This window comes from Podarcis vaucheri (assembly GCF_965113315.1).
Source record: "Podarcis vaucheri genome assembly, chromosome: 14".
NCBI classification, from domain to species: Eukaryota; Metazoa; Chordata; class Lepidosauria; order Squamata; family Lacertidae; genus Podarcis; species Podarcis vaucheri.
The window spans coordinates 45,013,402-45,038,229 of record NC_138752.1 but is presented as its reverse complement, the minus strand read 5'-3'; the positions used below and the strand labels follow the sequence as shown (position 1 = coordinate 45,038,229).

The following is a 24,828-nucleotide window of genomic DNA, read 5'->3' as shown; positions in this document are numbered from 1 at the left end:
TGAAGAAATTTACATCCTATTAAAGTGGAATCCAGTAATACTGAGGAAAATGAAGCAAGTTTCCTACTAAAATAAGGGCAGTGCAACCCTATTCATGAAATAGGAGACAGACAAACAAATAAATGGCGGCAATTCCACTGAATAGACTGAGGGTTGAACTGCCCTCATTTAAAAGGCTGGATAGTGTTTTAAGAGATGAGATGTTATTTTGAGCAGGAACATTTAAATGTGTAAATTATATGTCTTTTTCACAGAGCTAATTTTCAAAAGAATTATTTCCTGCTAGCTAGAAGTTACTGGCACTGCACAGTAATTTGTAGAAACCCCAAAATACTGTGGCTTTTTTATCGGTATAATTTGTGAGTTTGGACCCATCATGCCAAAAATCAGGCAAAGTCACACCAAAGTCACATTTTGGTCTGCCATTGTCAGGGGTGCTGGTGGTTGCTCACGAGTAAACAGCCAGGACTCCGACCTGCTTTTTACAGGTTTCATTTAGTGCAAACTATGGACAGTGCAGAAACCCAAAGTTCATGTCTGTCTCAGTCCCTTGCAGATTCCGGGAGTGGCTCCTTCCTTATCTCGTCCCCCCAGCATAAGAACTTAGATACCCCAAATCTCCACCTCCTTTCTTTACGTTTGACCCCCTTGCAAAAACTAGGCGACAAAAGCGGCATGTCTGTTTCCCGACCATCTTGGCTGGGCGAGGTGCTAGGGCTCCACAGTAACCTCTGTGAACCTTTGCCTCACTTCGCCCCTCCTTTCTACCTCCGCTTCTCCAGAGGCCTCACTCTTTCCACTCCCTGACGAAGTGTTACTGCTCAGCAACGGTGCAGGCTCCCTGTACGCTTCTGCCCCCCTCTCCCCTTTCGTTGGCAGTACCCTGACAGCCATCTTGATTTAAAATGGTGCCCGGCATGCAAGCAACAATGAAGACTGCCACCCCTGCCTTGTGAATCCTCATGCTGAGTTTGGCAACGATATCCAGAGAGCCAGTCAATGGGAGAAAGCATACCAAATTTGCATTTCAAAATAGCACAGGGTGCCCAAATGGTAACCAAATGGTGCCCTTCCCCATATCAGGAGTCACTGTGGCAAGTTTGTTGATTATATATTGAGAGGCAGACAAACTTCTAGAGGACAGGAAGACAGACAAACTGCTTTCCAAAATATATATAGTAGATTGGGTGTTCTTTTTCTATCATTACAAAAAATTGCAGAACCTTTTGCAAAATGATCTAATTCCTCTGGCCTACTTTAGACTCCTTCCCAAACCTTTTCTTGAATTGCATTATGCTGTATTGCCCCAAATATAAGCTGCACCCGCAAATAAGCCTCACCTTTAAAATTCGGCGGCTTGGGGGGAATTTGGAAAAAAAGTGCGGCTTATATTTGGGGCAATACGGTATTAGCAGATATCACTAATATATACAATGTTCATGATGCCTTAGTTTCTGGCAGTGCAGTTCTATACCTGTCTACTCAGAAGTAAGCTCCATTGAGTTTCATGGGACTTACTTCCAGGTCAGTATGCGTACAGCACTGCAGTCAAAGCAGTTTCTATTAACATTTTTTTGTACTGTTTCCTCCTTCAGATCTGCCTCCACAGCTGCAAAGAACTGTGGTCAGTATTTTTACGGTACTTGATATTTTTAGCTACATTCCACAATCCTTGTTATTGCATGCATTTTGTCCTCTTCTATCTCTTTTTTTAAGGAAGAAGTCATAGCTGGAAAGTATCTAAATGGTAATTGTGGACTATATTTGCATTTATTTTTAAAAATCCACTTTATAATATGAAAGAGACTATTAACATTTTGGATTGTTTTCCCCCTTTTTAGCTCTCCTTGATATACTTCACTTTCAAAGGTAATATCTGATTAGTGTTCTTTACTGTATGGTAGAATAGTGGAGAGTGTCTTGGGCTACCTGGGAATTTGTAGAAACAAAAAAAATGTGGTATTTACTGTATTTTTCCGTGTATAAGACTATATTTCCCCCAAAGAAATTGTTTAAAATTGGAGGTCGTCTTATACACGGAATGTTGCAATTATTTATTTTGGGCTCAAAATAAATCTTATACATGGAAAAATCTTATACATGGAAAAGTCTTATACATGGAAAAATACGGTAAATGGATAGTGAGGTTTGTGAGTTTGGCCCAGTTTGGCCTAAAATGGGGCAAAGTCACACCAAAAACATGTTTTGGCCCATCACCTGGATTCATAATGACACTTGACATCCAAACATCAATGCTGTTAAAGGTAAATAGTACCTAGTAATGCAAACTATAGAGCTATGTTAGTATGAGGATGTACTAGTTATAGAAACATTACAATTACAGAACAAATTATTGAATATACTTTTTTTTGCTTCTGTTTTCTTCTATAGCACTAACATGTGGACAACTGACCTGCTTGACCAAATCATGGCAAGTCTCCATGCTCAGGATATTGAAATTACTGCTAGCAGCCTACAGGTTTGTATCACTCTAATATCTCTGCTACTAGAATATTTCAGTAGGTTGGGTAGGCTGCTGCTGCTGCTGAGTGGTGGAATAATAAAAAAATAAACATTCCTAAACTCCAAACCTCAACGTTGGGCAAATACCTATATGACGATGGATGACAACGTCACAAATTTGTAGGAAGCTTTTGAGTTCTTCAGAGCTCTTCATTGGAAGAACTCACAGCATAACAAGGAGGGTAGCCAGCTACTTTATACTGAGACAGACCATTGACCTGTCTAACTCAGGGCTGTCTACACTAACTGGCAGTAGTTCTTCAGGCTTTTAGAGAGGGGTCTCTCCCAGCCCTACCTAGAGATGCCAGGGACCTTCTGCATGCAAATTCAGAATGCTTGTCGGGATTCTGTGACAATTGGCTGGACTTTTGGAACATAACTACCTTTGTTTTGGATGTACATTTAGGAATGAAAAATTGTTGAGTTAGCTATAGAGATGGGGAAGAAATTATATTAATTTCATGTTAAAAGCCAAATCTATTGAATCTGCTCTTTCCAAACGCATTATCACAATTCAAGGATAGATACCAGGCAGGCAAAAGCAATCAAAGGAGGACACAGAGCAGGGCTGGTGATGGCTCCCAAGGGCCACCCAGAGATGCCTAGAGGGCCATATTTGGCCCATAGGCCCACAGGACTGAGGTTCCCCACCCCTAAGGATTTCATTGGGTTTTGAGCCTCAGTTGATGTGGTCCTCGGCCCAATTTAAAATGCCAATGAGATGACAACGAATTTAAGGTAAATTGGAAGGACTTTATTGCATATATACAGAAGCAATGTACACAGGTTAATACATTAGCAGGGTTTTGAAAATACTTGTAATTTAATTATGAATGGACCATAAGCAATTCAAATGATTTATAACTTTTCAATGGACACATACAATGATAAACAATGGAACCAAGGAAGGGACTAGGGGGAAGTCAATTTGTTTTCTTTTGTTTTTATATTGTTATTGTTACTGCTTTTATTTTTGTTATTGTTGAAAATTAATAAAATGTTATACACAGCATAATTTCAAATGCATGGCAAGGAGAGAGAAATTGGATGAAAGTGGGTGGCAGAGAGAGAGAGAGAGAGAGAGGACTGCAGAAAAAGAGAAAAAATGAAGGAGTGCCCTGCCCACTTTTAGCTCTAGTATGTAGCCCTTGACAGATGTGGACCTGGGCCTTGGCAGAAAAAAATTGATCCTCGCCCCGATCTATGACTGTGTCTCTCTTCAGTGTGCAAGTTCACAAAAAACCCCAAGGTGAATCGTATTTGAATGAGTTATATCCATCCTCTCTACCCCTCTACCCTGTTTTTCAGGTGTCTGTAAAAAATTACCTGGGCAACCTCTTATACCACCCCAAAGTGCTGCTGTCAGAGTTTCGACAGATGAATCATCCACATTTTCAAACAGCAATGAAGTATCTCTTCAGCAGCAAGCAGGAACATTTGGTAAATCGGTTTTGGTTAAAGCATGCTGCAAACTGGAGCAGTCTTGGCCTAGATTCTCTTTTACATACGCTGGTGCCATCCCCGAGTGCAGGAGAGAGATGCTCCCCTTGTGACTCTACATGTCAGAGATGGAGGTCCCAGCTCCCTCCTCTGCCCCTCCAGCAGAGAGCAGAGCCTCATCATGGAAGGAGGAGGGCTTTGACCAGCCAGAAGGAGGTCTGAAAAGGAGTAGTTGGCAGCAGAGCTGAAGGCAGGGAGACTGAGATGCAGGCACAGCCTTTGGATGTGGGATCAGGTGCATCTGCCCAGAGGGAGTGCAGGTGTGCACCTGGAGTAGACCCATAGGCGAAAGAGTCCCGTGAATGAGCTCACTCCACAGGCCTTTAAAAGCTTGGCTGGAGGGGACGTGTCATCTGTTGGGACATCTTTGTAGCTTCCATTCTGTTATGAACCTCCTGGCTTGCTCATATACCTCAGAATCTTGACTTCTGGACCTTGTGCTAGCTGCTGAACCTGTGCCATTATTAGCCTGATCTCTTCCTTACTTGCAAGTCAGTGTTGATGTCATTGTGGTTTTTTGGTGGCAGCCTCATCATTACCAGCACACCAGTGCAAGTAGATAAATAGGTACCACTGTGGTGGGGAGGTAAACGGCGTTTTCGTGCACTCTGGTTTCTGTCACAGTGTTCCATTACGCCAGAAGCAGTTTAGTCCTGCTGGCCACATGACCCGGAAAGCTGTCTGTGGACAAACGGCGGCTCCCTTGGCCTGAAACCGAGATGAGCACCGCAACCCCAGAGTCATCTTTGCCTGGGCTTAACCGTCCAGGGGTCCTTTACCTTTTTAACCCGTCTAAAGAGGTGTGTGTGGCAAAAGAACTTGACTAGCTGGAGCACCTGCAACCTTTTGTTGCATGACCAAGTCCTATGACTAATAGCCATTGATACAGCTGCACTCTTTGATTTCAGGAGTTGGGAAATATTGTTATCGATCTGGCCGGCATAAGAGAGAGAATTTTCCAAAGTCCGGGAGGAAACAGGACATTGTTCCTCGTTACTCTGGAAAGGTGCTTCCTGATGCTGAACGCTGTGGAATGTGTGGACATATTAAGCCAGGTCCTTCAGGCTTCATCAATGACCTACCTGCAACGCCACACCATAGCAAGGCTCCCAAACGATCTGCAAGAAGATGCTTTTCGAAACCTGTAAGTTACTTTTCCGGCTGTAAATAATTTAAGGCAACAAGTGGTTTTATTTTATAACATTGGTATAGAAATAACCTATATGAATAGCAAGTTATATGAATATGAATGCTTATGAATACCAACATCAATATAGAAATAACCTATATTTCAAGTCAACCAAAGTTGCAAGTCAACCAAAGCAAACCCTCAATCCTATAAAAATGTGCTGGGCGATTTAATTCACAAATATAGAATCTTTTGACTAAGGGTGAAAGCAGGGTGGGGAGGGAGAGAGAATTTTGGCTGACAGGCTAATGAAAGGAAAGTCAGTCAAATCCATCCATCGTGTGCTGCTTTTCTCTTTCAGATCAACTGTGTTCAGAGACCTGTATGACAGAACAGGAGCAAATGCACAAAGGGCTCTATACGACTGGATGACACAAATCCTACAAAAATCCTACAATACCAGTGGTAGGTTGAATACCAGCAACCAACAGGGGCCATATACATCCCTTAAGGCAGTGGTTCCCAAGTGGTGGTCGGAGGACCACAGGGGTTTTGTGTAACCCACCCAGGCAGTCCGTGGCACCATTCACATAACTAAAACTAGCAGAGAGATAGAAACATTTTCAAAAGTAGGAGGTCCATGGCTTGACTCTTGAAAAACAGGGGTTCCACAGTACTTAACTAATTGGGACCTACTGCTTTAAGGGCTTACCAATGTGGCGCCCATATGCCCCAATGTACTCACCTGTTCCTCATATGGTGCTTACAAAAATCACAGGAAATGCCCCTTCAAAAATTTATAATGCACAGGTGACTGCTGCTGAGTTTCTGATTGCATTGGCCCTGCCTCTTCTGCATTGACACCCCCCACCCTGCTTAAACATGCTCAAATTTCATTGGATGTCAAGTTTGGCCACCCTCCCACTCTCTCTCTCTGAACAAAGGAGGGATGAAAAGAGCTTCTCGCCAGGAGTGAATGTGCTATATTGGAACTGATGTAGGTGCCTTTTCCCCCATCTGAAATATACTCAGAGTCCTGCAGTGGTTTCATGCTCTTTACTGCAGCTTGTAAAACAGTGACTGAATTTCCCCCCAAACCTCAGGCTTTTATGTACATTATTTACACAATGAATCCCGTCTGATTGGCTGATTCTGCTTCCCTCCTGGAGCCTGATTGGTCTTCTCCTGCAGGCCAATCAGTTGTTGCATTCTACGATCCTACCAGCCTAATAGGCTGGTTAACTTCCTCCTGGAGCCTGATTGGTCTTATCCTGCAAGCCAATCAGTTGTTGCATTCTAGGATCCTACCTGCCTATTGTTCTAGGATCCAAGCTTAGTACATAACACCATCAATGGGGATTGACTAGAGGGCATTTTGTCTCTCTCTCTGCTCTTTTAGATACAGCAGCCATTTTGTCCCCTGAACCTGAAGACTTCACCCTAGCCTCTCACTCTCTAGGTTTTAGCTGTCTCCCATTCAGCCATCAATAGGGCTGCTGGGTCAGGAGCACCCCAGACCCTGAGATTTCAGAGCCCAAACCTGAAACCTAAGAGCAGCCTCTGGGGATGCCACAGGGGATAGCCCCCAGTGATGTCACGTGAGCAGGCAGTTCCTGGTGATGTCATTAAGCATGACACTTGGAGCTAAGCATCAACCACAGTCTCTGAGAGCATGTCAGTGACCCTAGATACCGTAAGTCTATGCAATAATTTTCAGCCAGCTCCTTGCAAGCTGCATGCACAGTCTTCTTAATCATTCTTTTTAAAGGCACTATTGCCCACTTGGTGATTCAAGCCCTCCCTCTGCCATGAATCAGGTGGTGGGGGAGCAGCAAATCTGGAGAATTCAGGTCAGCCCTGGCAACCCTAGCAATCAACTGCACTCCACGCATTCCATGCACTCCACGCACCCTGCTCCAGGCTACATCGGGTGTAGTGCATACCTTCTATATTTCTCTGATGAAAATAGGGATGTCCTATTCTATTATTATTATTATTATTATTATTATTATTATTATTATTATTATATTTTATTTATACCCCACGCATCTGACTGAGTTGCCCCAGCCACTCTGGGCAGCTTCCCACATATATAAAAATATTAAAGGTAAAGGTAAAGGTACCCCTGACCGTTAGGTCCAGTTGCGGATGACTCGGGTTGCGGTGCTCATCTCGCTCTATGGGCCGAGGGAGCCAGCGTTTTCCACAGACAGCTTCCGGGTCATGTGGCCAGCATGACTAAGCCGCTTCTGGTGAACCAGAGCAGCGCACGGAAACGCCGTTTACCTTCCCGCTGGAGCAGTACCTATTTATCTATTTGCACTTTTTGGGTGTGCTTTCGAACTGCTAGGTAGGCAGGAGCTGGGACCAAGTAACAGGAGCTCACCCCGTCATGGGGATTTGAACCGCCGACCTTCTGATCGACAAACCCTAGACTCAGCGGTTAAATATTATTTTTAAAACTTCCCTGTACAGGGCTGCCTTCAGATGTCTTCTAAAGGTTGTATAGTTACTTATCTCCTTGGCTCAGGGGTCACATAACTCCATACCCTCCAACATTTCTCTGATGAAAATAGAGATGCCCTAAGGAAAAGCGGGACATTCTGGGATCAAATCAGAAACCAGGACGGCTTCTGTAAATCTGGGACTATCCCTGGAAAATAAGGACATTTGGAGGGTCTGGTAGTGAGCTCCCCTTTGGTGTGTGTGGCCAAATGATGGCAAATGGACCTCCCTCTGCTCAAAATCCTTACTCTGACCTCTGCATGCCTCTCCTCTTCCGGCTGCTCAGAGACAAATCCTCTTGTTTATCTTTCTGGGGGAATAACCGTGTCTTTCACGCCATGGTTTATTGTAGGCAATTGTCTAAGAATTACAAGATTGCAATGAGGTAGAAGATAATCTGTTATTGGGAAATATGTTTCCCAATGGACATATGGATTCTGGACACTGTTTCCTGGGACGGATCGATACAACAGTCTACACAGCATATCTAGATCAATGCTAGGAGCTATGGCAGGAAGAACTGCACATGAATCCAGCAGAGGGCTCCAGAGCAAAAGCTATAGATCACTGCTGGTTGAAATCTGCCCTTGGAATCAATCACCCTGCCTCCAAAGAAATGAGGAGATCTGCTCAGTTGGATTACTGTAATCCTGTGGGACTGCCTTTGAAGGAAGTTCAAAATGCAGCTGCCCAAGTTTTGACTTTAGGTTGCATATTCTGTATACTAATAGTGAACTAATTATCTAAGGGTTGCTCCTTACGTTGCCAAAATGATACCATCCCCATCAGTGCCAGGTTTATGTATAAGCCAAACAAGCTATAGCTTAGGGCCCCACTCTCTTGGGGGCCCCCCGCAAGAAAATTTAAAGGAAAAAAACCTGGATGTACATTTCCAAAATATAAAATAAAAAACAAATAAAACCTACATTCAGCAGCAGTGTTTTGTGTTGTGTAGGCTCCTATGATGTAAGTAATGGGCACTCAATCTTTTTAAGTTAGAGCTTAATAATTATTTCACTATTAATATACTTCTTAATTGTATTTCAGTTCAACAATTACTTTGATAAAATGCATATTTTGTTATGTGCAAATGGCTTCAGATACCTATTAGGCCCATAAATTACCATATAGCATATATTCAACTCACAAAAAAGCGGCAATTTGTTGTTGACAAAGGACAGCTGGACATATACAGTGGTACCTCGCAAGACGAATGCCTCGCAAGACAAAAAACTCGCTAGACGAAAGGTTTTTCAGTTTTCGATTTGCCTCGCAAGACGAATTTCCCTATGGGCTTGCTTCGCAAGACGAAAACGTCTCGCGACTTTGTTTCCTTTGTCTAAAAACAAAGACATGTTTTGTTTATAAAGTTAATTTATTTTCCCTTCAATTTTTGAACTGCTCTTTACAGTATGCGTGACTTTAAAGAGCAGTTAATAAACTGTTGTTGTACCAAATTTGGCTTTGTTTGGACTTTTTTTGACCATAGGAACGCATTAATTGATTTTCAATGCATTCCTATGGGATTTCGTGATTCGCAAGACGAAAAATTCGCTAGACGACAAAACTTGCGGAACGAATTCATTTCGTCTTGCGGGGCACCACTGTAAAGGGCTCCACTACCTTCAGTAGCTTAGGGCCTCATCAAACCTAATTCCGGCCCTGATCCCCATGCGCAAGAGTGCCTGGCGGGTATCAGCAGGCTTGTTGTGGGAGTGGGGACCCTAAGGTTTGCAAAAGTACAATAAATTTTCTCCCCCCAACAAATCAGAGGGAAACTGAATAGGTCATGCACAGCAGTTGCAGAATGTTTACTGACAGCTGGCCAGAAAACTGGGAGGGCACTGAAAATGGCATGACTGGCTGGCTGGCTAGAGCCCTGAAGAGAAGCACTTTTCACTGTAACATTTTGTTGCAAGGCCAACTTGTTCGTTTATAGTAGTAATGATGCTCACTTGGCTATGAGCATTTTTCTTTTGTGGTGTCCCCAGAACCGGAGAATTCTACTTCGTGGGTCAGTGCAGACAACCTGTGGATTCTAGGAAGATATATGGTTCACCTCCCACTGGAAGAAATCACAAAAATTAACCCTAATGAAGTAAGTAATGATGAAGTACTCACCTGAATATTGGTTTTGGAATATATAAGGCACGGTTGGTGTCATTCTTATGGCTCCAAGTACTACTCTGGATTTCAATCACAGTACCAGTTTGAGTTCTGAGTACACACACAGAGAGAGAAAGAGAGAGAAATATAGATATATCACTCATGAAAGAAAGCAAGATTCTAGCAGTAATCAAATCCACAGAACTGTAATGATCTTTACTTTTAAAAAAACATTTCCTGACGTTATAATAGGTCAAAACTGGCTCTCACACACTTTTATTGTTTAATAAAACAAACATTGAACAAAAGTAAGATCTCCTTAGGAAAACAAAATATAAATGTAGATATTTTATTTTTATTATTAAAAACAGTGTTCTGTTTAGAACACATAAGTTGTTAAATCCAATTAGCCAAGGCAACAGGTCTTATCAAGAGCATTCTAAAATGCAAGACTCTTCTTTGCTGGGCAGAGATTAAGGGAAATGGGAGCAGTGGAGGGGATGTAGATAGGTATCATATGGAATATGAACATTTAGTGTATACTGCTGAGTTCAGTCCTGATAACACACCTTTAATCTCTCTTCTAAATAGATGAGATTGTTCATCAGTTATGACAATGCAACAAAACAGCTTGATACCGTGTATGATATCACACCGGATCTTTCGCTGGCTTTCTTGGAAAGAATAAATGCATCAGGATTTGATATGAGAAACACCTCAACTCTCTATAGGCAAGTCATATTTCTCAAGGTTGTATTTTTTGCAAGTTGAGCATGGTGGTGAGGAGGAGAGAGATGAGGCTAAGTGTTTCAAGGACTGTTATCAAGTCATGGAAAAACTGTTCTCTTCTGGACCCCACAGTGCTATATAATGGGTCCTCTTATTTTTATTTTATTTCATAAAATCTCTACACTGCTTGACTGTAAACAACAACAGCAGCAACCTCAACATATTTTACAAAAAAATAAAACAAGAAAATAAAGAAAAAAATGCAACAGTACTTTCAAAACATACAAAAGTTAAAATACTAAGAATATAATTACCTCAACTTTCTAAGCACCTGGGTAGGCTTGTCTAAAGAAGAATTTGTTTTTAGCAAGTGCCGAAAAGAGTACAGTGGTACCTTGGGTTACATACGCTTCAGGTTACACACTCCACTAACCCAGAAATAGTGCTTCAGGTAAAGAACTTTGCTTCAGGATAAGAACAGAAATCGGGCTCCGGCGGCGCAGCAGCAGCAGCAGGAGGCCTCATTAGCTAAAGTGGTGCTTCAGGTTAAGAACATTTTCAGGTTAAGAACAGACCTCCGGAACGAATTAAGTACTTAACCTGAGGTACCACTGTACAGTGAAGGCACCTGGTTGATATCAATAGGGATTTTCAAGTGTAGGTGCTGCCACACTAAATGATTGAGTTCTTACAAATGTGGAATGGGTATTATGTGGTATCTGTAATGGTGTCAGTTCTTCTGCTCAAAGAGATCAAGTGGCCGCATGTGGGGTAAGGTCATTTCATAGGTAAACTGGTCCTAAGTTGTCAAGGACTTTGTATAATAATGTAGGAGAGCATTCAATCAGCCAGTTGTCGCCTGCTATATGTCCTGAAGTGGTACAGTCTCAGAAGGGCTGTGTCATGTGATTTTTCTGGACATGTAATTTGATTCAAAATAATTTGCTTTGATTGGTTGCCTGATATAACAGTACCACAATACAGTGCGCTTAGAGTATGGAAGGCACGTTGTGGAGAGCCAGTGTGGTGTAGTGGTTAAGAGCGATAGACTCGTAATCTGGGGAACCGGGTTCGCGTCTCCGCTCCTCCACATGCAGCTGCTGGGTGACCTTGGGCCAGTCACGCTTCTCTGAAGTCTCTCAGCCCCACTCACCTCACAGAGTGCTTGTTGTGGGGGAGGAAGGGAAAGGAGAATGTTAGCCGCTTTGAGACTCCTTCGGGTAGTGATAAAGCAGGATATCAAATCCAAACTCTTCTTCTTCTTCTTCTTCTTATGAGCCTTAAAGGTAAAGGTAAAGGTACCGCTGACTGTTAGGTCCAGTCGCAGAAAACTCTGGGGTTGCAGCGCTCATATCCCTCTATAGGCCAAGAGAGCCGGCATTTGTCCACAGACAGTTTCCGGGTCATGTGTCCAGCATGACTAAGCCGCTTCTGGTGAACCAGAGCAGTGCACGGAAACGCCTCTTACCTTCCCACTGGAGCGGTACCTATTTATCTACTTGCACTTTGACGTGCTTTTGAACTGCTAGGTTGGCAGGAGCAGGGACCGAGCAATGGGAGCTCACCCCGTCGTGGGGATTCGAACCGCTGACCTTCTAGGCTCAGTGGTTTAGACCACAGTGCCACCCGCTGTTGTATGAGCCTTACAACAACTCTAAAAGAGAGGGCAGCATTATTAACCCCCTAGGACTTTCTGGTTTATAACTCAGTCTCTTAACCACTGCCCTATGCTACCCAGCTGCACTGTAGTGATGGGCATTCAGTAGGGAAAGCCTGCCAACTCACTTCCACATTCTTTCATGCAGGTTAGGCTTGTTGGTTTGTTTTTACAATAGCCTGGAACAGATGGATGCCAATGTGGCCCGGGTACTACTTCATCAAATGATTAAATGTAACCAGCTGAGGGGTTTCCAGGCTGATGTTCAGAAGGTGGGTATAGACTTTATTCTTGCTAGAATGATTGCATCACTTTGGAAGGACTTTGGAAGTGACAGAAATTTGAGTTTAGTGTCATGTCATGATAGCCAGCCTGCTGGTCATTTGGTTCTGTAAAAGACTGTCCACTCGGGCACCTGAGAATTTTGGTGGCACAGGGTTCCGAAGGACGTGGAGCACCATGCCCAGACATGATAGCTGCCGGCAAACCAAGAATCCACCCAACAAACTGCCTTGGTTGTTACATCTCTTTCCAATTCCCTCTTGGATTTAGAATAGTATATCCTTGGATATTGTCACAGATCTTCCCCTACCAGGTGGGCACAGTACATTCCTGGTAGTGGTGGACTGGCTTACAAAAATGGCCCATTTCATATCTTGCATCCTGTCCACCAAGTAAATAGCTCACTTGTTTATCAAGCATAGGCTGTCAGAAAGTATTGTGTCTGATTGAGGTTCCCAGTTTACTACATGGTTCTGGCATAGCTGCTTCCATTCTACTGGATGTAGATCTTCTGCTCTCCATAGCATATCACCAACAAACCAATGGCCAGACCGAATGTACCAACACTACTCTGGAGCAATATCTCTGCTGCTCCATTAATTACTAGCAAGACAACTGGGTAGATCTATTCTCACTTGTGTAGTTTGCCTACAAGAACGCCTAGCACTCTTCCACACGGCAAACATTCTTTTTTTGCTAACTACAGCTGCTGTGGTTCAATGTGGTGTGCAGCCCAGGCCTTTATGTGTTTACACCTGTTAAGAATGTCTGTTTAGCAAACGTTGCTATTGATCAGAGAAACAAAGGAAAGTTAGCCTCAGAAAGCATACATGTTTTAGCTTCTGATCAGTTCTTTAACACACTTTTTAAAAAACTGTTTCAGCTCAAATCCCAACTTCTTGACATTGCCATGCAAAATCAGACGTTGAACGACACTCTTGGGTCACTCTCGGACGCAGTTGTGGGACTAACTATCAGCCAGTTGGAGTCTCTCTCACCTGAGGCTGTGCACAATGCTATTCCAACCTTAAACCAAGTCTCTGGATGGGCCAAAAGCCAGATCATGATTTTATCCAGCAAATACCTGATGTATGAAAAGGTACTTTGGGGGATGTTGTTGTAAAATGAATCTAAAATGAACTATTCAGAACTGCTCTGCGTTGTACCCAGGCAATGCCAGGTAAAAGACTGCTAGTACAATATAAAGTGCAAGTGGCTCAAAAGCCTTCTGCCCATGATGTGCAAAAACAACCTTGGAGATTTTACATATAACCTATGCATACTGTCCAAATGCAGTCTTATACTCTGTTAATCGGCTGCTGTGCATTTATTTTGTTCTTCATGCAGGCTTTGTCGTTTCATAATATAAGTCAAATGGGTGCTTTGGCGACTGGGATCAGCACCCAGGCATTCCACAACATGAGTCCCAAAGAGCTCTCTCAGGTTGTCAGAGGCGCACTGGCGCAACGTGCATCAGATTTGTCACCAGCACAGCACCAAGGGATCCTCCGGAAGGTATTTGCAGATCTTTGTGTGGGAGGAGTAGAGTTAGGGGAGAAATCCAGTTCACCTGACATTTCGCACGTGGGTTCGCACTTTCCAAAATGATACCCCATGGGTAGGCAAACTAAGGCCCGGGGGCCGGATGCGGCCCAATCGCCTTCTAAATCCAGCCCACGGATGGTCCAGGAATCAGTGTGTTTTTACATGAGTAGAATGTGTCCTTTTATTTAAAATGCATCTCTGGGTTATTTGTGGGGCATAGGAATTCATTCATTATTTCCCCTCCCCAAAAAAATATAGTCCAGCCCCCCACAAGGTCTGAGGAACAGTGGACTGGCCCCCTGCTGAAAAAGTTTGCTGAGCCTTCATACACGGGTATCCTTTCTGTCTGAACTTTGTGATGCAGTTCTCTAACCCAAAAAAGGGAATAAAATTATTGTTGTTTTTCATTGTTGAATTTATATACTGTCCTACCTCCTGAGGGAACAAACATATCCACATTATTATTATTATTATTATTATTATTATTATTATTATTATTATTAAAAAATCTAAAACAGGGAAAACATTCCATAAACAGTTTCAATTAAAGTTCTCAAGACTTTATCAGCGAGGAGCTTATCAGTGAGAATCCTATAGGCCTCCAGATGTTGTTGACTTCCACCTCACAGCCAGCATGATGTCAGTTGTAGTCCAGAACATCTTGAGGTTCCTCACCCCTGGCACAGAGCATGGCTACAGGTTGTGGCCAGGTGAAATAATGTATCATTTCCTCCTATTCAGGACAAGCTTTTGGATTAATAAAGCTGTGCAGGTTTGCTGCACAGGTAATTGACATTTTGGTTCTCTTGTTTGGAATGTGTGCATTTTTAAAAGAAATGTGTTGATTTTTCTGTCTTTTGATAATTTGATTATATATACCCCTAATAACTCCCAGCACCCTTAACAAAGCCAGTGTGGTGTAGTGGTTAGGAGTGGTAGACTCGTAATCTGGTGAACTGGGTTCGCTTCCCTGCTCCTCCACATGCAGCTGCTGGGTGACCTTGGGCCAGTCACACTTCTCTGAAGTCTCTCAGCCTCACTCACTTCACAGAATGTTTGTTGTGGGGGAGAAAGGGAAAAGGAGATTGTTAGCCGCTTTGAGACTCCTTCAGGTAGTGATAAAGCGGGATATCAAATCCAAACTCTTCTTCTCTTCTTCTTCTGCTATTCCCAGGATTCTTTGGTGGAAAGCACGACTGTTTAAAATGGTACGATATTGCTGTAATTGTATATTTGCAGATGGGGCTTAGGTCCCACTGAGTTCAGTCAGAAGAACTTCCAAATAAGCTATACCTTGTACTGTTGCCTTTGGGTTTGGGGCAAACTCTGAGGGAGCTGCAGCTGTTCAGTTAAAGCAAGTGATGTAAACTGGGATAAGACACTGTGGAGAATTTGCCACCGCAAGAAGATGGCCACCATCTTGGATGGCTTTAAAAGAAGTTTTGAGGATTCATAAAGTTATCAAAGGCAGCTAGCCATGACAGTGGCGTAGCGTGGGTTGTCAGCACCCGGGGCAAGGCAAGCAATTTGCGCCCCCTAACCCGTGGATTTGCGCCCCCTAACCCTAACCCCCAGATGTTGCGCCCGGTGCGGCTGGCCCCCCTGCACCCCCCACGCTACGCCACTGAGTCATGATGTCTATGTTCTACCTCCACTTTTGGAGGTAGTAACACTTCTGAACACCCCTTGTTGGTGGGCAGAGCACTGGTGTGCTTTCGGGCTTCCCACAGGCATCCGGTTGGCCATTGTGAGAACATGATGCTGGACTGGAACAGCCATTGGCCTGATTCATCAGGACTCTTCTTAGCATTGCCTCTTGTGCTTCTGCTGTAGATGATCGAATCCACGGAGCCGATATCAGTGATTGCCGATCTGCAAGGGGCCTTTTTTAAAGAGGTGTCACTTGTTACTTTGTGGATGGAGGAAGGACTGAACTCTTCACTGGTGAAAGACAAAGAATTAAGGCCAAGTCAGGTAACTAACAACACAAATATCTCTCAGGTATCCCCAGGGCCAGATTTAGGTTTGATGAGGCCCTAAGCTGCTGACGGTAGCCCTTTATATGTCCAGCTGTCCTTTGTCAACAACAAATTGTCGCTCTTTTTTGTGTTGAATATATGCTATATGGCAGGCATAGGCAAACTCCGGCCCTCCAGATGTTTGGGACTACAATTCCCACCATCCCTGACCACTGGCCCTGTTAGCTAGGGATGATGGGAATTGTAGTCCCAAACATCTGGAGGGTCAGAGTTTGCCTATCCCTGCTATATGGTAATCTATGGGCCTAATAGGTATCTAAAGCCATTTGCACATGTTGTCATGCAACCAGTCCATGCAGAATGTAGGCACCCTATATATAGAAATGAGCAAACCAGTGATATTTTAGGGAGCAGGCTAGCAGGCAGGGTCCATTACTTACTTCATAGCAGCCTACCCAACACAAAACACTGTTGTTGTATGTAGGTTTTATTTTATTTGTTTTTTATCTTATTTTTTTGAAATGTACATCCAGGGTTTTTCCCTTTAAATTTTTTGGGGGCCCTAAGCTATAGCTTGTTTAGCTTATATGTAAATCCGGCACTGGGTATTCTTAAGTGCAGACCAGGTATGCAGAAAAATCCCAAAGCAGCCTGGCAAAAACCTGCAAGCTTCTGGGAGGTACTGAATGTCACGATGTCAGCTAAGTATAGCAAGGGAAGAAAACTGAAGTTGAGAGAGGAGACTGAAGTGATGAAAACGAGCATTCCTTTAGGGACTGGGGATGCCCTGCAGCTAATTTGATTTCAGTACTTTCATTTCAATTTATAATTTCATTTCAGGCCTTGTTTCTGTATGAATTGTTGTCAAAGAAAACCCCTCCTCCCGACCTCTTAAGGTATGAGTGCAAATTTCACACTGACCCTTACCTTTCCATCCTTATGGTGCCACAATTGCAAGTATTATTATTGCTCTTTTGAGGTTCAGATGCCTGAAATTTCTATAGGCAGAGCATCACCATGGAAGTAACAGCACGCAGGAAGCAATTTTCCCTTTGTTCGTCCCACACCATTCAAGTGCATCTAACTGTTAATTTCCAAACCACAAAAAAGTCCAATTTTTAAAAAGTGGATTTGTTGAGTTGGGCAACTGAGCACTTTAATGTATTTTAATCAGTGCTTTTTTCTGGGGGTACACAGGGGTATGCATACCTCTAAATATTTTGTGAATCTAAGTTTGGCCTCATTGAGGGGCAGTATTTCAATATGAGTAGGAAAATGAGAGTTCCTCTAAACATTTTTTTTAGAAAAAAGCACAAATTTTAATTACCCAACCTAAATTTACACTATGTACTTTAGTTCCACCTACAAAATAAAGATGGTCTGGATACACTTCTCAGCACACTTCCTGAATGTTATGGGACTTACATATGAGTAGACATACATAGAATTGCACTGTAAAAGGTGCCAAGTCATGTTTGGTCATATAATTACTTAACTATCTATGCTTTCTTCAAATCAGCATCAGCCAATTGGTCAAAGGAGTAACATGCAGTCAGCTTGAGAGTATGAGCACAGTCTCTTTTTTAAACACATTCAAAGTTTTTGAAAAGAATCTTCATCTGCTGTCGCCATATCAGGTAAAATGTGAAAGCACCGTAATGATTATTCTGTGTTCAACAGAAGCTAGCGCCAGGGTGGGTGGGTCTATTTCAGGCCAACACCACCTTCTAAAGCTTTTACCATAATTCTGTTACGTTTCTGCATTACTCTGAGATTTATTTATTTTTTTAATGCCCTCAAAATATTGTTTATATGTTTGCCTTCTTTCAAAATATATTTGCATATGGAATTCAAATAGATTTTGAAAGAAGTACACAATTTGGTGTGCTTAAACGGACAAGAATCGTGTTGCAACAATAAAAGGAATGCAAAAATCTGGTGGATAGCCAAATTTGGGTTTTGCACACTAGTCTAATTGTGCTTCCAAGTGGGACTTAATTTGCAAGTGAGTCATTGAGAAATTGCAAACCAGTCATTGGCCACAGTTTGTATATGGATGTGTGACTTTGGCTGGTATGTTATGTGGATGTGGTGTCATGTTATATTATGGGGGTCTGGTGTTCTGACCCACATCTTCATAGCAGCACATCTACACATATGTGGATGTTGTGTTATGTGCTGCTATGTTATGTGGATGTCATTAAGTGCTGTTATGCTACGTTGCATGAAGGTGTGGTATGGATAGGTACTTCTGGATATTGTCCGGAAGTTATGAGCAACGAACCTATCAAGGATTATAGCTGCTGCTGCTTTTTCCATTGCTCCTCGACAATCACACATAGCTAAAAATGATTTAAGGATGTCTTTTTTGCAGATCAATTGTCTGGCTTGGAAATTTTGGATACTCTCCAATGCATCTGTGCCTCCCTATCTCTTATCAGTGCTTCCGTAAGTTCTCTCTCATGCACACCTATTTTAATAAAAAGCAAAGGTACCCTTGTTGGTCCATTAAAAAGCAAAAACACAGGGTTGTTGTGGGGGATTAAATGAGGTGCGGGAGAGCCATGTATGCCACCTTGAGATTCTAGGGGGGGAAGTTGGGATATACAGTGGTGCCCCGCAAGACGAAATTAATTCGTTCCGCAAGTTTTGCCGTCTAGCGAATTTTTCGTCTTGCGAATCACGAAATCCCATAGGAATGCATTGAAATTCAATTAATGCGTTCCTATGGTCAAAAAAAGTCCAAACAAAGCCAAATTTGGTACAACAACAGTTTATTAACTGCTCTTTAAAGTCACACATTTTGTAAAGAGCAGTTCAAAAATTGAAGGGAAAATAAATTAACTTTATAAACAAAACATGTCTTTGTTTTTAGACAAAGGAAACAAAGTCGCGAGACATTTTCGTCTTGCGAAGCAAGCCCATAGGGAAATTCGTCTTGCGAGGCAAATCGAAAACGGAAAAACCTTTCGTCTAGCGAGTTTTTTGTCTTGCGAGGCATTCGTCTTGCGAGGTACCACTGTAAATGGACCACAAGCTTAACATGAGTCAACAGTGTGATGCAACAGTAAAAAAAAAGCTAACACTATTCTAGGCTGCATCAACAGAAGTATAGTGTCCAGATCAAGGGAGGTAATAGTACCACTCTATTCTGCCTTGGTCAGACCACTGGAGTCCTGTGTCCAGTTCTGGTTGCCACAATTTAAGAAGGATGTTGACAAGCTGGAAGGTGTGCAGAGGAGGGCAGACAAGATGATCAGGGGTCTGGAAACTAAGCCTTATGAGGAACACTTGAAGGAGCTGGGTATGTTTAGCCAGGAAAAGAGGAGATATGATAGCCATCTTTAAATATCTTAAGGGCTGTCATATGGAAGAGGAAGTGTGCTTGTTTTCTCCTGCTCTTGAGGGTAGTACTCGAGGCAACTGCTTCAAGTTAAAAGAAAGGAGATTCTGACTACACATTCGGAAAAAACTTTCTGACAGTAAGAGCTCTTTGGCAGTGGAACAGACTCCCATGAGAGGTGGTGAACTCTCCTTCCTTGGGGGTTTTTAAGCAGAGGTGGATGGTCATCTGCCATGGATGCTTTGGCTGACATTCCTGCCTTGCAGGGGGTTGGACTAGATGACCTGTGGGGGTACCTTCCAACTCTACAGTTCTGTGTAGAGTTCTATGAAATGCAATAAATGAATGAATGATAAGTAGTTCCAAGATGGCAATGGCAGACTGAAAGAAAATACCTCTCAGATGCTATAGATTTCAGGTTACACTCATAGGATTCTGGGATAAAGAAGAAATGGCTGCTCTACATCTATAAGAGTGTGTAACATTTGCTTGTCACTCAGATCTGTCCCACACATTAAAGAAACACAAAGGCTCCTGGATAGACAGAGAACAGAAATAAAATTTCTGCTGCCTGCTGTGAAGCCACAATCCTATATATCTACGTACACACCAGGGTAGGGAAAACCTGTTGCCCTCCAAGTGTTGCTGGACTCCATCTCCCATCATGCCCAGTAAGCATCACCAATGGCTAAGATTGATGGGAGATGCAGTCCAACAACATCTGGCGGAACCAGACATTCTTCATCTCTGGGCCATAAGAACCCAATGTATGTCATACAGTGCCCTTCAAGGGAAAAGTGGGATACACTGCTAAATGAATTTTAGTATGTAGTGCTCTAAAGATCCTAGTTTCTTCTTCCCCAAAACCGATATTTTAAATCTTTCCTCTAGTGCTGAGTATCTGGAATCCATTTCAGGACCTCTCTGTGCCCCTTTTGTGACCAGCCTGGGGAAGCTTGAACTTGACCGTCTTGTTTCAAATAGGCAGAAGAAACAAGCAATTCTGAAAAAAGTGCAAGACTGCCTGGTAAGAATATGACACTATTTTGTTTCATTAAAATGTGCATGTCCCACTTTGGGGTCCGCACAGGCTCTCCAAGTCTTTTATGGGCAACCCCATACAAAATAACAATTTAAAAAACATAATATAGTGGTACCTCAGGTTACATATGCTTCAGGTTACATACGCTTCAGGTTACACACTCCGCTAACCCAGAAATAGTGCTTCTGGTTAAGAACTTTGCTTCAGGATGAGAACAGAAATTGTGCTCCGGCGGCACGGCAGCAGCAGGAGGCCCCATTACCTAAAGTGGTGCTTCAGGTTAAGAACAGTTTCAGGTTAAGTACGGACCTCCGGAACAAATTAAGTACTTAACCCGAGGTACCACTGTATACAAAACAACCCAAACTAGCTCACTGAAGCAGCAGCGAGCCAAACAACAATGAAAACCAGGAATGAAACTGGGGAAAAGGAACTCAACATAATACCCAGAGGAAATAAACCCTTAGGTTTTCTTAACTGTTTTTAATGGTTGTTTTCTCTATGTTTTTAGCGGTTCTTCAGAACTCATTCCATCTTTTGCTTGATCAAAATCGCACACACAAACCCCAGCACTGGCTTCTTTATTTCAGAACGGCTCGGCCATCGATGAATATGACATCGACTTGCTTGGAAATCTCATTTGCCATCTACCCCCAGAGTTTATTTGTGAGGGAATCTCGCAGGAAGCGATGGCAACAGCCCTTCACCAGTTCGGACTATGCCATCATCTCAGTGATGATCAGAAGACAGAAATCAAGCGCAGACTTATTGAATTGCATGGGTAAGAGAATAATCTGCGAGGGTTTTGCTCTGAATCTTCGTGTAAAGGTAAAGGGATCCCTGACCATTAGGTCCAGTCGTGACCAACTCTGGGGTTGCGGCACTCATCTCGCTTTATTGGCCGAGGGAGCCGGCGTACAGCTTCCGGGTCATGTGGCCAGCATGACTAAGCCGCTTCTGGCGAACCAGAGCAGCGCACGGAAACGCCATTTACCTTCCCGCCGGAGTGGTACCTATTTATCTACTTGCACTTAGGGGTGCTTTTGAACTGCTAGGTTGGCAGGAGCTGGGACCGAGCAACGGGAGCTCACCCCATTGCGGGGATTCAAACTGTCAACCTTCTGATCGGCAAGTCCTAGGCTCTGTGGTTTAACTCACAGTGCCACCCGCGTCCCGAATCTTTGTGTAGCAACATGTAAATCAGTCTGACACTTAAAAAAAATTAATTCTGTTGTATTCATTTAACAACACACAGTATATAACCATTAATGACAAAGGACTTTCACCTTAAAGTTGATCACTTTCTTCAATCAGGACTCAGGAGAATCTCACAATTTGCAGTAGAAGCATGCGGGGAAGTACTGTCCATAGAACACATGTCTAAATAATAATTTTAAAAGATCTTATGTAAAGAAAGCAACAAAAGGGCATTTTTGCATAGCTATTGGCTGTGTTCCAGCATATGGATTTTATTGGTACATTTGCTACATCATTTATTTTGGCATTGTGGCACGCTCTGAGATTTCTTTGTTCACATCATATTCCAAAATGTATTTCCAAGTTCCCCAAGAAACTGGACAGCTGAAACCACGCGGGACGTTGGATCATTCATAGCCCTTTTGCCAAAAGCTGAATTAAACATCCTCGTGGAAAAGGTACTGTCAGAATTCTTGCTGGGGTTTGTGTGGAGTGCTTCTGTTCTCAATTCCAGCTGGCCAGTCTTGACCTTTTCCGGGATATGCCATTCCATTCCCCCTCCCCTCTACGTTTCATCCCCTTTCCCAACAGACAGTGTTCTATAGCCACTGAGCAAGTTCTATCCTCAATGGGCTGTTTGAGTCCCACCCCCTGTACTTCAGAAAACCTTGGGGTTTCACCCAAGGCTGCTACTTCCTTTGACAACACTTTGCCACACACTTGTGTTTCAATTGTGCCATTTTGGCTTCTGAAGGACCCACACTCAGGTGAGTTCACTTAATAGTATATATAGAGTCCTTGCAAGATGCAACATTTGCCTTGAAAATAATAAATACTTGCCTTTTTATTGTAATAAAATGATACATAGTGCAGAGAGAGTGGATAGAGGTAGTTTTCTCTCTCTTTCTCTCTCTCTCTCTTGAACTGCATTAGAACCTGTGGGGGATTAACTAACAAAATGAGTGGGCAATAGATTTGGGATTGACAGTAAGGAGTTCCTGCTTCCCATAGCACATCATTTATTTGTGGAATTCACTGGATTTGGATGTAGCGATGGCGGCTGACTTAGATGGTTTTAAAAGGGTGTCAGACAAGTTCATGGCTATTAATCATGACAAGCTGGACCTGCAACAAAATGTTGCAGTGTATTGCTATCTAGGGTGGCCCAATGCAAAAGAAGACAGGGCTCCTTCACCTTTCATAGTTGGCAGATTATGTCGTTTCAGCCAGTGCACCTTGTATGATAATAATAACCATCTTTATTTTGTCCCTCCCTCTCCTTAAAGTTTCCTGATATCATCTCGGAAATAGCATCAAAGATGACTGGGCCAGTTCTGCCAACTGAGGAGCTGCTCTTGGCTCAATTTGAATCTATCCACAACTCCAGCATCCCAGGGACAACACCTGATTTGACTTCTGGTAGGTAGAATGCACTCCTGGCTTTGTATAGCAGGAAAAAAATGCTGCTGAGTTTGGCTTTGTTTGTCTATTGTCTCAAATGAATATTTATACAGCGGTACCTTGGTTCTCAAACTTAATCCATTTCGGAAGTCCGTTCCAAAACCAAAGCGTTCCAAAACCAAGGCACACTTTCCCATAGAAAGTAATGCAAAAAACAACCCCTAAAACAGCAATTTAACATGGATTTTACTATCTAATAAGACCATCGATCCATAAAATGAAAGCAATAAACAATGTACTGCAGTCACACAATCAACCAATCAGTAGCTGAACTGGGTGCCACACAGTCACAAAAACAAAAAAAAGAGCCGCACAAATAAAAACGCAAAATAAATAGCAAAAATAGACCTCAGCGTAACATTCAAAACAGAAGTGTGGCACTCAGAACAGAAGCATAACACTCAAAATGGAGCACGTTCGGCTTCCAAAAAAAGTTCACAAACTGGAACACTTACTTCTGGGTTTGCAGTGTTTGGGTTCCAAGTTGTTTGAGTACCAAGGCATTTGAGAACCTAGGTACCACTGTACTAGGTTTCATAAAGAAAAACAGAAAGCAAGGAGAAGTGGCTCACCAGGTGGGGTGAAGCTGCAGTATTGGCCTCCCAGCAGGTGGGGCGCTGTTGCTTCCTGAGAGGGGTGAGACAGCAGGCAGGTCAGTGAGAAACCAACACTGACAAATTTGTCCATCCTTGCCTCTTCATGCGTATTGTTTACATCAAAGAGAGAGGATGTGGAGTAAACCCCCTTTTGCTTCTAAAAATGTGAAGCTATTCCAGTTTGACAGATGATGAATGGATTTTTGTTAGTACAACATCAGATTTACTGTTTGTTTATTATTGACCCTCCCTCCATTGGCCCAGCAGACACAATCTTGTTAGAATGTTTTGCTGGCTTCTGTAGTTCTGTTTGATTGAAGCAAATCCTTCCTTTCGCTTCCGTTCCAAGTACAAATCTCTTTGGTACACCCTCGCTGTAATTTGCTTAGTGGGGAAAAACTCGGCTCCTAATCAGCATCTGTGATGTTCTACTTTATTACAGGAGATAGCCCAATGCAAAGTTGCTTTCTTTTTTAGTTAAAATTGCAAAGCCACACTTTTCTAAGGGCTCGGACAGATGTTAACCGATTTTTTTTTTAAGATGTTGGCTGATGCATCCCAGTAAGTGCTAGTGCTTGGAAGCTTTTTAAGTTCAAGGGCCACATTCCCTTAAGGGCAAGCTTCTGGGGGCCATATACAAGTGGTGGGTGAGACCAGAGGCAAAAGTGAGTGGAGAAAGGAATGCAAATTTTACCTTTTTACAGTAGCCCAGTTTTTACACACACACACACACACACACACACACCCCACACACACCCCACACACACACTTCTTTATCTTCCATGCATGCAAGCATTATCAGAGTATAAGGACACGTTTCCAGCCAGGCAAAAATGTTGAAGTACATTACAAAGCTGGACCACCGAAGGGTGTGGCTTGGAGAGAGGGTGTATTGCAGTTGTTATTATTATTTCACTTTTGGAAGCATTAGGATAAATGAAAACTGACTCTCCTTGAAATAAAAATTCTCCAGTCTAAAAATATGGTTCAATAGCTTTACTAACAGAACTTGTTCCAAAACAGACACTCAAAACAATGTTACATCCAAATAGTTGCATCATATCATGTGCTTGTCCAAGCACAGGTACAGCGTCTTAGAAATATGAAATCACTTCATCCAGAACTGAAAAACCAAAGCTCTGTCCCTCTGCACACAGCCTGCATTCCAGCCTAAGGCTGTGTTCCTGGAGAGGGAGTCATTAGCACAGAACAAAGACTGACTTTAGATCAAATG

The 24,828-nt window shown here is 42.8% G+C and overlaps 2 protein-coding genes across 2 annotated transcripts in view; one reads left to right on the top strand and one right to left on the bottom strand.

Annotated features, from left to right (window-relative positions):
- The window catches only part of IGSF6 (immunoglobulin superfamily member 6), a 41,663-nt gene extending 31,866 nt beyond the window's left edge, over nt 1-9,797 (bottom strand). The window contains exon 1 of the mRNA XM_082199927.1: nt 9,779-9,797. The gene's annotated coding sequence lies outside the window, so the exon portion shown is untranslated. The remainder of the gene's footprint in view (nt 1-9,778) is intronic.
- Nucleotides 626-24,828, top strand: part of OTOA (otoancorin) — a 41,652-nt gene continuing 17,449 nt past the window's right edge. Inside the window, exons 1-21 of the mRNA XM_082199978.1 lie at nt 626-1,053; nt 1,596-1,624; nt 1,717-1,747; nt 1,842-1,869; nt 2,392-2,479; nt 3,832-3,963; nt 4,932-5,167; nt 5,514-5,617; nt 9,649-9,755; nt 10,355-10,494; nt 12,298-12,421; nt 13,315-13,530; nt 13,779-13,946; nt 15,810-15,950; nt 16,796-16,851; nt 17,475-17,592; nt 18,330-18,403; nt 20,190-20,325; nt 20,931-21,121; nt 21,902-21,995; nt 22,824-22,956. Coding sequence (XP_082056104.1) covers nt 963-1,053; nt 1,596-1,624; nt 1,717-1,747; nt 1,842-1,869; nt 2,392-2,479; nt 3,832-3,963; nt 4,932-5,167; nt 5,514-5,617; nt 9,649-9,755; nt 10,355-10,494; nt 12,298-12,421; nt 13,315-13,530; nt 13,779-13,946; nt 15,810-15,950; nt 16,796-16,851; nt 17,475-17,592; nt 18,330-18,403; nt 20,190-20,325; nt 20,931-21,121; nt 21,902-21,995; nt 22,824-22,956 — 2,437 coding nt within the window. The 5' untranslated portion in view covers nt 626-962. The remainder of the gene's footprint in view (nt 1,054-1,595; nt 1,625-1,716; nt 1,748-1,841; nt 1,870-2,391; nt 2,480-3,831; nt 3,964-4,931; nt 5,168-5,513; nt 5,618-9,648; nt 9,756-10,354; nt 10,495-12,297; nt 12,422-13,314; nt 13,531-13,778; nt 13,947-15,809; nt 15,951-16,795; nt 16,852-17,474; nt 17,593-18,329; nt 18,404-20,189; nt 20,326-20,930; nt 21,122-21,901; nt 21,996-22,823; nt 22,957-24,828) is intronic.